This window comes from Mesoplodon densirostris, chromosome 1 (genome assembly GCF_025265405.1).
Source record: "Mesoplodon densirostris isolate mMesDen1 chromosome 1, mMesDen1 primary haplotype, whole genome shotgun sequence".
NCBI classification, from domain to species: Eukaryota; Metazoa; Chordata; class Mammalia; order Artiodactyla; family Ziphiidae; genus Mesoplodon; species Mesoplodon densirostris.
The window spans coordinates 166,966,235-166,979,872 of record NC_082661.1 but is presented as its reverse complement, the minus strand read 5'-3'; the positions used below and the strand labels follow the sequence as shown (position 1 = coordinate 166,979,872).

Below are 13,638 nucleotides of genomic sequence, written 5' to 3'. Positions count from 1 at the left end.
AGCTAACATTTTTCCTTGTAGAACTATATACTAAGCAGTGTGCTAAGTACATCCCATGTATTAATTCATTTAATCCTTACAAGAACCTTCTGAGGCAGCTACTAGTATTATCCCTATTTATAGATAAAGAAGCTGAGGCACAGCGTGTTAACTTGCCCAGCTGGTGAGTGGCAAAGCCAGGCTTTGAACCAAAGTTCTTTGACTTCAGAAAAGAAGTCAGACTTTTTTTAAAAAAAGCTTTATTTTTAAAAAAAAAAATGTGTTTATCATTTATTTTAGGCTGAGTCGGGTCTTAGCTGCAGCACGCGGGATCTTCGTTAAGGCGTGCAGGATCTTTCATTGCGGCGCACAGGCTCTTTGTTGCAGTGCGCAGGCTTCTCTCTAGTTGTGGCGTGCGGGTTTTTCTCTTCTCTAGTTGTGGCACGCAGGCTCGAGAGCATGTGGGCTGTGTAGTTTGCGGCACGCAGGCTCTAGTTGAGGCACACGAGCTCAGTAGTTGTGGCATGCAGGCTTAGTTGCCTCGAGGCATGTGGGATCTTAGTTCCCGACCAGGGATCGAACCTGAGTCCCCTGAATTGTAAGGCAGATTCTTTACCACTGGACCACCAGGGAAGTCCCAAGAAGCAGTATTCTTAATCACCATGCCCTACTACCTCAGAAAAATGTTACTGAGTTCATTGTAGTAGCTTTTAGAAGAAAATTAAGCAGTTAATATATTGAAAAATTTGATGTATATAACAGGTTCTAGAAATAATTTCATCCAGAAAAAAAATTATTTAATGTTTAATGGGATAAACCCATTTATTATAAGCTTATAAAAGAAAAATGCTACTGAATTTTGGAAAGAGAAGATTGTGGTATTTTAATTTACCCACCTTTTTTGATTCAAGATCTATATTTCCCCCTCTGGCATAAGAAACCTGCACCAGGAATGTGGGCAGTTGTCTTTATAGCCACCAAACTGGGGGGGGGCGGGTAGTAGGTGTGTAAATTAAAAGCTGTTCATAAGCTGTTCATAATCTTAATACTTAAGTATCATGTCTTGTCTCAGGTTGTTTTAGAACCTTACCAGAATCAGAGGAGATTCTTCTCTGGGGATTGAGTCTGAAACTGCAGAACAAGAAGAGACAAAGAGCAGTCAGTCCACTGTCCCTTTGCTCTTTACTCAAGGCAATACCACCCAACATTTGTAAATTACCCGCCCTGTTTTTCAACCTCTGCCAAAGATGGAATTACTTTGAAATCTCAAGGACACCTCTCCCACTGCCACCAAAAGTGGCCTGGCTTTCGTGGTCACAGGGGCTCACCCAGAGAGCTTTGCCTGCAGCTCACTGACACAGTGTCCACCCCTGACCCGGCACCTGCTTAAACGGGGACAGAGGTTTGCTCACTCACTTCCCCACCTGTGATCTCCTTTCCTAGGATGGAAATAACAGGCCATCATGGTATCGGACAGTACCCTGTCACCTTATTTGAAGCCTTGTCAGTGGAAAGACTTTCTCTAGTAGATTTATTAAACAACTGGTGAGCAAAAATTTCTGAGCTGAAGGAGACTCCTCACAGGAAATTTTTAAGCTTTTCTTGTTTTTATTCTTTGTTCAACATGTATAACTTTATTTATTCATTTAATAAATACTTATTAAAGGACACAGATAAAATACCTGCTGCCAAGGAGCTTACATTCTAGTGAGGGAGACATACAATAAACAAGTACATAAGTAGCTACCGTAAATAAATTACTCAAAATAATTTCAGAGAGTGACGTGAACAATTAAAGGGAACAGAAATTGATAGTAGGTAGGGAGGTGGGGGAAGGGCACAGCTATTGTAGATAAAGAAGTCAGAAAAGATGCCTCTGAGGAGGTAGAATGTGAACAGAGCCCAGAATGTGCAGAGTGAGCTGTGCAAAGGAGGAGGAGGAGAGCACTCCAAAGGGAATGCAACATGTTTAAAGTCCTAAGAGGAACATACTTGATGAACTAAAGAACAACAGGATGGCCAGTGTGACTCATGAGAGAGAGCAAAACATAAACGGGTACAAGGTGAGGTGAGAGGTAGACAGGGGCCAGGCCATTTAGGGGGACAGTTGTTCTACAGTTTTGTCTGGGCTCCTTTAGAGGCAGTTTCTATTAATTTCTTGTTTTGCTGTGAATAGACTATACTTATTTCTTTGCATGCATAGTAAATTTTGTTGTTGATAACTGGATATCTTGAGCATTACATTGTGGTAACTCTGAAAAATCAGATTTTCTCCCCTCCCCAGAACTTGCTGTTTCTTGTTGTGGGTTGTAGTTTTTTAGTGACTTTTCTAAACTGTTTTTGTACAAATTATCTTTTTTTGTATTTAGTGCCCCCTGAAGTCTCTGTTCCATTAGCTTAGTAATCAGTTAGTGATTTGACAGAGATTTCCTTAAATGTCTGAAACCAAAATCAGTCTTTACTGATATACGCTGTGTAGGGAGTACTCCTTCAAGTCTTAGCCAGGCCATTTACGGCTCTGCCTTAGCTTTCACTTCCTGCTTGCACACAGCCCAGAAATCAGGCAGAAATGAAACCTGAAGTTCTTCTCAGGTCTTTTCTAGATTCCCCTCATTACAGAGATTTTCATAGCCTTTATCTCTCCATATTTATTCTTCTCCAATCTCTTCCTTCCGAGGCTTTTCAGTCTGCCTAGTCCTTGCCCCATCTGTTATCCCTTGCTGCCCCAGGTGGCTAAGGCTAATATATTTGCTTTTATTTTAAATAAATAAATAAATCTGATAAATATCACCTGGCTGGCCACTTCAGCCCGATCCCTCAGGTAGCTACTAAACAGGTCAAAACACACAACCACAATTTTTTGATTCAAGATCTATATTGCCCCTCTGGCATGAGAAAGCTGCACCAGGAATGTGGACAGTTGTCTTTATAGCCACCAAACTAGAGAGTGGGGGGTAGTATGTGGGTAAATTAAAACACCACAGTCTTCTCTTTCCAAAATTCAGTAGCATCTTTCTTTATTAAGTATTTCCTTGGTTGTTGTAAGTTCTTTATTAGATTCCAGAATTCAAAAAAGTTGATTCTAACAGTTCTAGCCAGTTTAACCATTGCTATAGTGGAGGGATGGTGTTTTAGAGTTTTCTATTTCACTCTTCTCAGTGACATCTCTCCTCCAGTTCCTGATGAATATTTTTAAAAGATCATCCTGACTACTATGTAGAATAAAAGTATAAGCTCCAAGAGAACAAGGACCTTAATAGTTTGATGACCAACATTATCTAGCATCTAGAATCATGCATGGCATAAAGTCACTGCTCAGGAAACATTATTGAATGAGTGAGCTAAGGAATGAGGGAATGAATGTAGAAGGATATAGAGGAGCAAGAATAGAAGCAAGGAGGTGAGACTTATAGGAAAAATATACATAGATCTGACTGAGACTGAAAATAAACAAGCATCATAATTTGCTAATACCATTTGTTTCTTACAAGACAAAATAAGTAATTGCTAGTGAACATTAGGGAGAGGAGTGTTAGGAATCCAGAGCAGTGGTTCTCCAGTAAGGGCAATTCCACCCCCTTACCCTCCAGGGACATTTGGCAATGTCTGAAGACACTTCTGGTTGTCAGAGGGGAGGGATATACTACCAGTATCTCCTGGTTAGAGGCCAGGGTTGCTGCTAAACATCCTACAGTGTGCAGGACAACCCCTCACAACAAAGATTAGGAAAGGCTCTTGGAAGAAATAACAAAAATATATCATTTTAAATCTGCCTGCAAGTGTCAGGTTGATAAATAGCAGTGTACTTTGTTCTCTAAATTAATTAAATAGATTTAAAACATCTCATAATCCAAAATTCATGTCATGTGTAACTTTGGACATAAATTGAAAAACTAATTATTTAAAGTATCATTTCTAGATTGATATTTAAACATGGTTATGTTCTGGCATTTTGGGAACTTTCAACTACTAAAATAAACTAACAAAGTCATATTCTGAAGTTCCAATTCAGAAAGATAGCAGAAATAGCTAGAAAACAATTTGACCATTGTCCTAATCCCTATGCTTACTGACCTGTAGGCTACATGTGAAATGAGAATAAACAGAGGAAATGATTATTTCAACATTGAATTAAATAAATTGTACTAATCCCAAATGAAAAGTAATCCCAAATGAAAGAGTGTAAAAATTTGCTTTCAACTGGAATGATGTTAAAGTGAATCAGATGTGAGAGTTATGGTACAACTATAAATGCTAAGTATTAATAGAGACAGTGAGGAAGTGAAGGGAAAATATTTAGTAAGTGCAAAGCTTGTTAATATTTGGGGTGTTTTCTGAGTCATATTTACTATTTATATCTCATTTAGTTCAAGATTTATTTTTGTTGATGATGTTTACCATTCTGGACTATGTCAAAGGCCCATTAAATCATTACTTTATAAAGTTATTTCTATTGAATGGAGTAGGCAGTTAATATTTTAGACTTTCTTCAGTTAGATAGAGGTAGGCTAGGATCTTAAAATAATCACTCATAGCAGACTTGTAGAACTCTGAGGCCAGATTAGCCATGGTGTCCCAAGCATCCCAATGCCTGTTAGAAGTACACTCTTGGATGAAGGCCAGGTGGATGAAACTTGACCCTTGAAAGACTGAAGTGGTGAGAGGGAAAAGAAAGGATTTTGAAAAACTGGTCAAAAACTTGACAGCCTCTGAGATCAAAGAAATGTTTTAGGTGGTATGTGCCTTAGAGTGTTAATGAATTCACTGCTTCTTGTGCCTCCTACTTTTGTTTGCCAGAATCTGACTTTGTCCTTCTTCAACAGAGCAAACTATGTACCCTCTTCTGGAATCCTAAGCCCTGGTTAATCTTGATTAAGCAGAAGTGAACCTTTATTTAATACTGACAAATTTTTTTTTCTTAGGTTTAAGCTGATACTTAAATGTGGTACTCTCCCTTCTGAGAGCACAAAATAGCTATAGTTAGTGAGCATCTGCTGTGTACTGAATACTATACTGATACACTTTAAATACATTAACTCATTGGTGCTTTAGTACAGCCCAGTGAAATTAGTAGTATTTATCTCCATTTTCAAAAATGAAAATAGAGACTCAGAGAGTGTTGGTAACTTTCCTGGAGACACACAAGACTCGAATGCATGTCTGTATGACTTTGTGGGCCATTTATAATTTCAACACTGAGTTATTGAGAGCCTCCTGTCCTATATGTTAATTGCTTATTCATAAATGAATCTAATACTTTAATATCTTATTTATAAGCTGTGATTATACTTATAAATGCTTGAATTTCCATCATTAATGACATATATTGAACATCTCACTTGTAGAAGATACCATGCTGGATGCTGAAGACGATACACAGTATGAATTGTGGCCCTTGCCTCACATAGCTTATAACCTAGCTGCTTATAGAACACCTATAGATTTCAGGACTTGGGGGAAATATGGTGAAAGTGTGATTAACCATGGGTCATCTTAATACATGCATCCCTTTTGCTTCTTGGCAGTTCACTAATTCATTCATTCTAACCTTCCTAACAAAAAGTGCTCTGTCCTGATTAAGGTATTCCTATACTTAGGACATCTTTAATTAATATTTGTAAAAGATGAAAATAATAATAGTAAGGTCTTCATTTCTGACTACTTTAACATGCCTGTTTAAAGGTTTCTGCAGTACTTAATAGAGGAAGGAAAAAGTGTTTTTGCGTTAAGAATATAGTGGTTTTGTATAATAGCAACCTGTTTTGATATTTAGTATTTAGAAAGATATACTGTATACTTATATTTTTGTAAGGTATCAAAATATGCCTTCTATTTATGAACTTATTTTTCTCTCTTAGTTTTTCTTTCACATGTCAACATGATTAGGCGAAGATGAACTTTTAAAATTATTTGTTAGGGGCTTCCCCGGTGGCGCAGTGGTTGAGAGTCCACCTGCCGATGCAGGGGACACGGGTTCATGCCCTGGTCCGGGAAGATCCCACATGCCACAGAGCGGCTAGGCCCGTGAGCCATGGCTGCTGAGTCTGTGCGTCCGGAGCCTGTGCTCCACAACGGGAGAGGCCACAACAGTGAGAGGCCCGCGTACCACAAAAATAAATAAATAATTAAATAAATAAAATTATTTGTTAAAAGTTTATAATCAATAAAGGAAATAAAATGAAGCCAGAATTAGGGAAGATAGAAAAATGATGGGTGTTCACAAGAAGAAAAAGAGACTCAACCAAAGATATAAACAGAGAGAGAAATTAAAGAAGAAAGATGGTCTTTGGGCCCTTCTAAGTATTCCATTGAACTAGAGCTGGTGGCTATAGTGTCATTAGGAATATTGACTTTCAGTGTGTGTATCTAATCTGGTTTTGAACTTTTTGTTTTTAGAAAGCAAAAAACTTTTAAGTTGGTAAAGAATCTTAACCATTGGAAGATTCTCATATGTCCAGTTTTCTTCACGTCTCACAGATTTTTCTGTATTTGCCCTAGACATAATTGTTGAACATAGAACTCTAGAGTTAGATGATATTTCAGAGACAATCTTAGTCCCTTTTCATGACAACCAATTACTGAAGCTCAGGAGGTTTGATGACTTTCCTAAGGTTACCCAGCTGGTTTCTGATAAGCCCACAATGGACTCCTGATCTCCCACTAGAGACCAATAAATTTCTTGCTCCTTCTCTAGTCATCATTAACTTACCCATCTACCCATTCATTCGTTCAGCAAAACTATATTCATTATCAACTATGTGGCGTCATAAAGTGCATACAAAGATGAATAAAACATATTTCCTGTCCTCTTGAGCAATCTGTTAAACAGCTAATGATAACACAAAATACTGTGAAATTATAGTGATGGAAATGTGAACAAAGTGCCATGAGAATGCAGAAGAATTAGCATTTAATTATGATTAAGAGATTTGGTATGTTTCTCTGAGATGTTACTTGTCCTTAGCAAGGTTTTGATAGACATTAAAGCAATTCATGGTACAGAATTACCAAGTTCAAAGCTACCAAAGTATGAAAGTGCATGATGAGTTCTGATGATGATGAATAATCTAGTGTGGCTGTACCACAGTAGGTATAGAGTCAGGATGACAAAGGGGAGGTAGATATATCTCAAGTTGCCATCGTGAATGGTTAAGATCAGATCAAGGTTTTGAATTTCACTCTGTAGACACTTAGCCTATATTATAAGGCTAGAATGTGAATTCCATAAATATAGAGAAAATGTTATATTCATTTTAATCTCTCCAGAGGCTACAGAGTAGGTTTTTAACACTGATTGTGTGAGTAGGAACTCAGCAAATACTTGGTAGATGGATGAATGATCAGAGGAAAATCCTCGATAGATGTAGAGGTCTTTTTCATGGTCTCATCAGCCTTTTTAGAAGATAACCTGAACCATTACAAAAGTTTGTTGGAGGGCAGAGAGTTTTGGTAAAGGGAAACCAATTAGGAGGCTCTTGCAGGACCATAGGTAAGAGTTCATCAGAGCCTGAACTCAGCCCTGGCAGTAGGAAGGAAGTGAACAGTTGAAAAATGATAGAGGTAGATTCTCTAGGACTGCATATGTTCATTCCACAAACATTTAATGAGTACCTTTTATATTCGGGGCAATAAGCTTGCCTCTGGGAATAGAGATAAATAAGGAATAGCTTTTGTACTCAGGTAATTTATTTCACTGGAAGAGAGAAAAACAAAAAATGATTGTATAATAAGAGAATGAAAACATCATTTGTTAAGTACTGACTTTGCATGAAATGTTGTGCTAGGCATGTAACATACATCATCTTATTTAATTTTCACAACTTCATTGATATTGTCCTCATTTTGCAGCTGAAGGAAAGTCTGTTCCTAATTTTTGCAGGGTCCAGGGCAGGAGTACAATTGGAAGCCCACCTACTATAAGTCTAGATGTTTAGAAGTTATAAATCAGACTAATAAACTGATAAGTAAAGTCTACTTTGTTTTCTTGTCTTGAAAAATATACCTTTGTAACAGTCTGGAAGGCCAGTTTCAGATTCAGAATTCTTAGACTCCTCAGAAGTCCCTAGCTTGTGGTATCCCTCACCCGCTTCTTATCTATGACTCTACCCCACACCTGGACAGACTTCATGCATGTGGACCCACTAGCCTGCTGGTCCAAGCTCTGTTCACATCTTCCACAAATAACCATCCTTTTCCCACCTCTCCATCCTGAGGATAGCACCCATCAAGAAGGTAGCTCTACCTAAGAGGCTGTGCAGACCCTGGAAGCTGGCTAGGAGCCTTTGGGCTGGGAATTTCAGAGTCTTGGGTGTCTGGGTTGTGGTCTGAAAGGAGGGACATGAACTCTGGGTGAGGGGTATAGTCAGAGGAGGGCCAGAGCAGGGCCCTTACTCCAAGCCCCCCTGCCTTGGTCTAAGAGCAGTACTGGATAAGGAAACAGGTTAAGTAAGCAACCTAAGTGTATGCAGGTAGAAAGTGGAACCAGAATTTCTTAGGTCTGTCTAGGCTCACAGAGGAGAAAGGGTACCTCAACCAGTCAGGGCAAATCAGCTGATACAAGAGTACTGATTAATGAATGATTGGGAGTAGAGAGTCAGGGGCTGTCAGAGAGATCGTTCTAGGAGAAGTATTGTTTAAAATCTCAAAGGGGGCCTCCCTGGTGGTGCAGTGGTTAAGAATCCACCTGCCAATGCAGGGGACACGGGTTCGAGCCCTGGCCGGGGAAGATCCCACACGCTGCGGAGCAACTAAGCCCATGCGCCACAACTACTGATCCTGCCCTCTAGAGCCCGCGAGCCACAACTACCGAGCCCGCGTGCCACAACTACTAAAGCCCACGTGCCTAGAGCCCGTGCTCTGCAAAAAGAGCAGCCACTGCAATGAGAAGCCCGCGCACCTCAACGAAGAGTAGCCCCCGATCGCCACAGCTAGAGAAAGCTGCGCGCAGCAACGAAGAACCAAAGCAGCCAAAAATAAATAAATTAAATAAATAAATTTATTTTTAAATAAATACAATAAAATCTCGCAGGGGTGGGGCTCGGACACAGCTAGAGGTGTAGGAGAGCATGGCCTACAGCCCTTGTCCTTAAGCCCCAGAGGCTGAAGTGTTGGCAATCAGTTTGGCAGGGTTAGAGTTGTGCTTGCAGGGTAGGGAAGAAAAATGAAGCTGCTGATATTAGACTGTGGCTGAATCCTGAAGAGTTAAGCATTCTTTATCTTAAAGGGACAGGAAATGAACACAATCACATTTAGGTATAAGGGCTGAGGGAGGACTAGACAGCAAAGATGACTCAAAGCTTTCTTCCTTGAAGCCTAGAAAGGGAAGAAGTTGTTTACAGAACTAGGTAGTCCAGAAGGAGGCGCAGGAAACTGGGTTTTTACTGTTTGAATTACAGGTTAATAATGAGAATACTGGTGGAAGGAGAAAGAAAACAAGTATGACAGAGTCTTGGAAAGTAGCTATATTTAAGGAGTGTGTGGAAGAGAGAACTAGTCCAAAAGACAACAGAACAAAAACAACTGAGCAGCAGAAGTTTCTGAGGCAGGGAGCCTGATCTGCACAACGTCATCAGTGCCTGGTGGGCTCAAGTTTGAGAAGGAACGTTCAGTTGCTAGGGGGTCAGGACACACACAGGGGAGATGCCTGGATTCAGCCATCAGGAGTTGGGGTGAGAGGGGTGGAAACCAGTTTAAGGAATTGGGGATATATATAATGTGGAAGTAAAGGAAGTTACTTTGAATAGTTTTTTAAAAGTTAAGCTCGGCTTCAAGGAAAGAAGAGAGATTAGAGATTTGTTTGATAGGAAAGTAAGGTTCAGGGAAGAAAATGGACAAGTCCCCCTCCTCCTCTTCTTTGGTGTCATTTTTATTAGCAAGGGTATTTGTAATATCTTTGGCTGAAAGGTTACAGTGAAACAGGAGAGACTGGAGAGAGGGGTACTTTAATAGGACCTACCCACGCCTTGCCTCTGCTCCTCCACTAGTAGGGGTGAGAGCCGATGCCACCACTCTCCACCTTCAGGCCATTGACCTCAGGAAGCTTACCCCAGTTCACAGCAATCGCCAGGCCAAGCCCAGGGCCTCCGGTCACCTCTTACCAGGTGACTCTGTCTACTTAGCTTCAATGGCTCTTTTATCAGTAAGACCTCCTCCCTCCCCCAGCCTTTTCCTCTGTCTCCCCCTTCCCTCCATTATTTCACTTTGTGGCACTTATCACTGTCTGACAGACATCCACTTATTTTATCATGACTTTCCTGTCCCTAATAAAAAGTAGGCTCCAGACCTCAGAACAGTGTCTGGCACATAGTAGAGGCTCAATTCCTATTTGTTGAATGATGCACACTAAAGGGTGAGGAGGAAAATTGATGGGGCAGGATTCCAAAGCAGAGGTTGGCAAACTTTTCTGTAAAGGGCCAGATGGTAAATATTTTAAATTTTGCTGGCCACAAACAGTCTCTGCCACATATTCCTCTTTGTTGTTGTTTAAAATAATCTTTCAAAAATGTAAAATCCATTCTTAGCTCATAGGCCAAACATAGACAAGCCACAGATCTGACCATAGCTTCTGTGAGAGAAAGTGAAGGAAACAGGATTAAGAACACAGGTGAAGATGGTAGCTTTGAAAAAGAAAAAGGAGGGCTTCCCTGGTGGCGCAGTGGTTGAGAGTCCGCCTGCCGATGCAGGGGACACGGGTTCGTGCCCTGGTCCAGGAGGATCCCACATGCCGCGGAGCGGCTGGGCCCGTGAGCCATGGCCGCTGAGCCTGCGCGTCTGGAGCCTGTGCTCCGCAATGGGAGAGGCCACAGCAGTGAGAGGCACACGTACCGCAAAAAAAAAAAGAAAAGAAAAAGGAAGAAGCATCTTCCTCTGAAGACCTCCCTTAAAGGGAAGTGAGAAAACAGATGAAATGTGTGAAGAACATTTGAGGTAAAGAACAGACAAGTGAGAATTTATGTCAGTGACATCAGCCTCCTAGAGAGGGGGGAAGCGAGTTCTGCAATTGAGTGTGAAGCACTTGAAGAGCAGGAAGGTTCTGAAAGAACAGGGTGGCTAATCAAACAGAGATAAACAGGGAAAATGATAAACAACACAGAATTCAGACACAGTTGGACAACATGAATCTGTGATGTGTTCTAGAAGACTAGGGAAAAATGGGAAAAGGTAGATCCTGAGAATTACAGCTTGTGAAGTTTAAGAGTGATGCAACACAAAATTCTAAATGTGGTTGACCTGGCATACTAGTTCAGAATAATGTTGGATTTTCCTCATACTTTTTTTTGATAAAATTACTTCTAGAATTATCAAAGAAATATGAGCTAATTTGTGAATAATAATATCAATAATTAACTTTTATTGAGTCTAAACTATTTATTTATTAATGGCTGAGCTACAGTCATTATCTCATTTAATCATTTATGTAGTTCTAGCATTGTCTCTGATTTATGAGATGAGGAAACTGAAGGTTAGGGGAATTAAGGAACTTACCTAGAGTCACACAAAGTTCTTAAACAACAGAGCTAGATGAACCCAACCAAGTCTGTCTGACATCTGGTCTGTGTTCTTAACTTACCACAATAGGGTGCTGATCAATGAATTACTATCAGTATGGAAGGAGGTCTCTAGTGACAAGTCCTGTCCTCACTCTGTCTTGTTCAACATTTTTATAATGCTCTAGATGAGGACATAGATAGTGCATTTATCAACCTTTCCAGCAATGTGGACCCAGAAAGAAGAGGGAATACATTAGATAACAGGATGAGAATCCAGGATTACCTCAAATTGGAGTGGTTCACCAAAGAGGAAATGTAATAGAGATAAGAATACAGTTCTTTACTTAGGTCAGAAACAACTGCACAAGTGCACTGTGCTTTAGCTGTGGGGTGTGTAGGGAGGAAAAATGCGTAGAGGCTTTCATCACCTCACTTTAAGGACTGTCATAAACTACAGCTTGTCCAGAGGAGAATAGAATAGAGAAGGTATTCAGGACCACTTCATCTGAGGAACTGTTAAAGAAACTCATAAAGTCTCAGAGCAAAAAAACAAAACAAAACAAACAAAACAAAACAAAACAAAAAACCCAACCTGGTGGTGATGGGGGCGGGGGAGAGAACAGTGTCCTCTATCATTTCTGAAAGTTTTCATAGAAGATAAGTTAGGTGTGTTCCATGTGACCCTTGTGGTCAGAACTAGGAAACATAAGTGGGGATTTACAAGGAACCAGAGTCTCATTCCATATGAGAAATAACTCCCCCCCAAATTAAACCTGTTCAAAATTGTAATCGGTTGCATTGTGAATGAATGTGCCCCCTATTGCTGGATGTTTTAGACTGAGACTGAACTATCATTTGTTAGAACTTACCCTACGTGACCTCTGAAGGCTCTGCCAACACTTAAGTTTTTGCCTCTGAACATGTCAGATGAATGAAGCATTTCTGTGCTATTTTTCAAAAAAGTAATCTTCTCATCTTTCTTTTGTGTTTGCAACCTGATTTAGTACTATGTTAGATATATGGTGGTGTATATATTACAGAACTTGCATTTTGAACCTAAGCTGTACAAGTTCTAATTTTTCACTTAGAGTGTGACAAGATGTTTAGCATACCAAGTTAGGCTTCAAGTATTTTCTTTTAAATGGATGTGCACTTTACTTGTGTATAATTCTTGCCAAAGATTACACTGAATTTGTACCATATTCCTGCCAATATTTTTTCTAAACCACATCCTGTGACGTAATTTGTGGTAAGTTTATAAGGGAATGCATCTATACAAGAGGTGCCTTGAAATGCTCACTTATTTTTTAACAGATTGGACTCCAGTATACAGGATGAAGTTGCTTCAAGAAGGACTTAATCTATTGACTTTCTGAGACTGTTATAGTTAGTTCTTAAACTTAGCTCTGTGATCTGCCTTTTTCTGTTTTTTTTGTAACACATATTCACAGTCTTAATTTTCAACTTTATCAATAGAAAGTTAACTGGATATATATTGAAAACCTCTAGATTGCTTTTCTAAAGGTATTAAAAAGCCTATCGTTTTGTTGGTGACTAAGTCTTTCTGACATGCATGAACAAAGTTGAAGCAAAAATAGGAAACCTCACTATTTTGGGCTTTAATCCTCTAAAGTCTACCTAATAATTCAGTGGGTATACTAATTGAAAAGAAATACTTTTTTATTTTTTTAGGGGTAATCCCTTTTCATGGATTTTCAATGTATGGTAAGTTGGACTTTAAAATATTCAGTTTTTATTATACTTTAGAAAATTAAACATGAAAATCACACTTTATATTACATCAACCACACACTTAACAATGTTATTGTGAACATTTTTAAACATTGGATTTGATATCTGTTTATATGTCCAATTAAAAAATTTTTCAAATAAAGGGTCATCGTAATTGCTCAGATGGTGATTGCTTGTCAAATTAGAATTGAACATACCAGGAAAATGGTTCTGTGGTTTACCATTTTCTAATTCAATGGAAATTAGAGCTACACACTGATATTTAGTTCTAATAGATGTAAAATGAGATTGCTTAAATTCCTAAACTATTTCTCATTAAGTCTTTAAAAAAAATAATAGGTCAGAAAGAATGCAAAGGGAGGGACAACACTGAGTGTGAGTTCATGATTTCTCCAGACTGGCTGGTGTGCACAGCAAC

General features: G+C 39.4%; 1 protein-coding gene across 3 annotated transcripts in view; it reads left to right on the top strand.

The window, feature by feature from the left end:
* The window catches only part of TBC1D19 (TBC1 domain family member 19), a 165,450-nt gene that overhangs the window by 132,877 nt on the left and 18,935 nt on the right, over positions 1-13,638 (top strand). For all 3 annotated transcript variants that reach the window (XM_060091586.1, XM_060091580.1, XM_060091591.1), the window contains one exon: positions 13,161-13,193. In XM_060091586.1, coding sequence (XP_059947569.1) covers positions 13,161-13,193 — 33 coding nt within the window. The remainder of the gene's footprint in view (positions 1-13,160; positions 13,194-13,638) is intronic.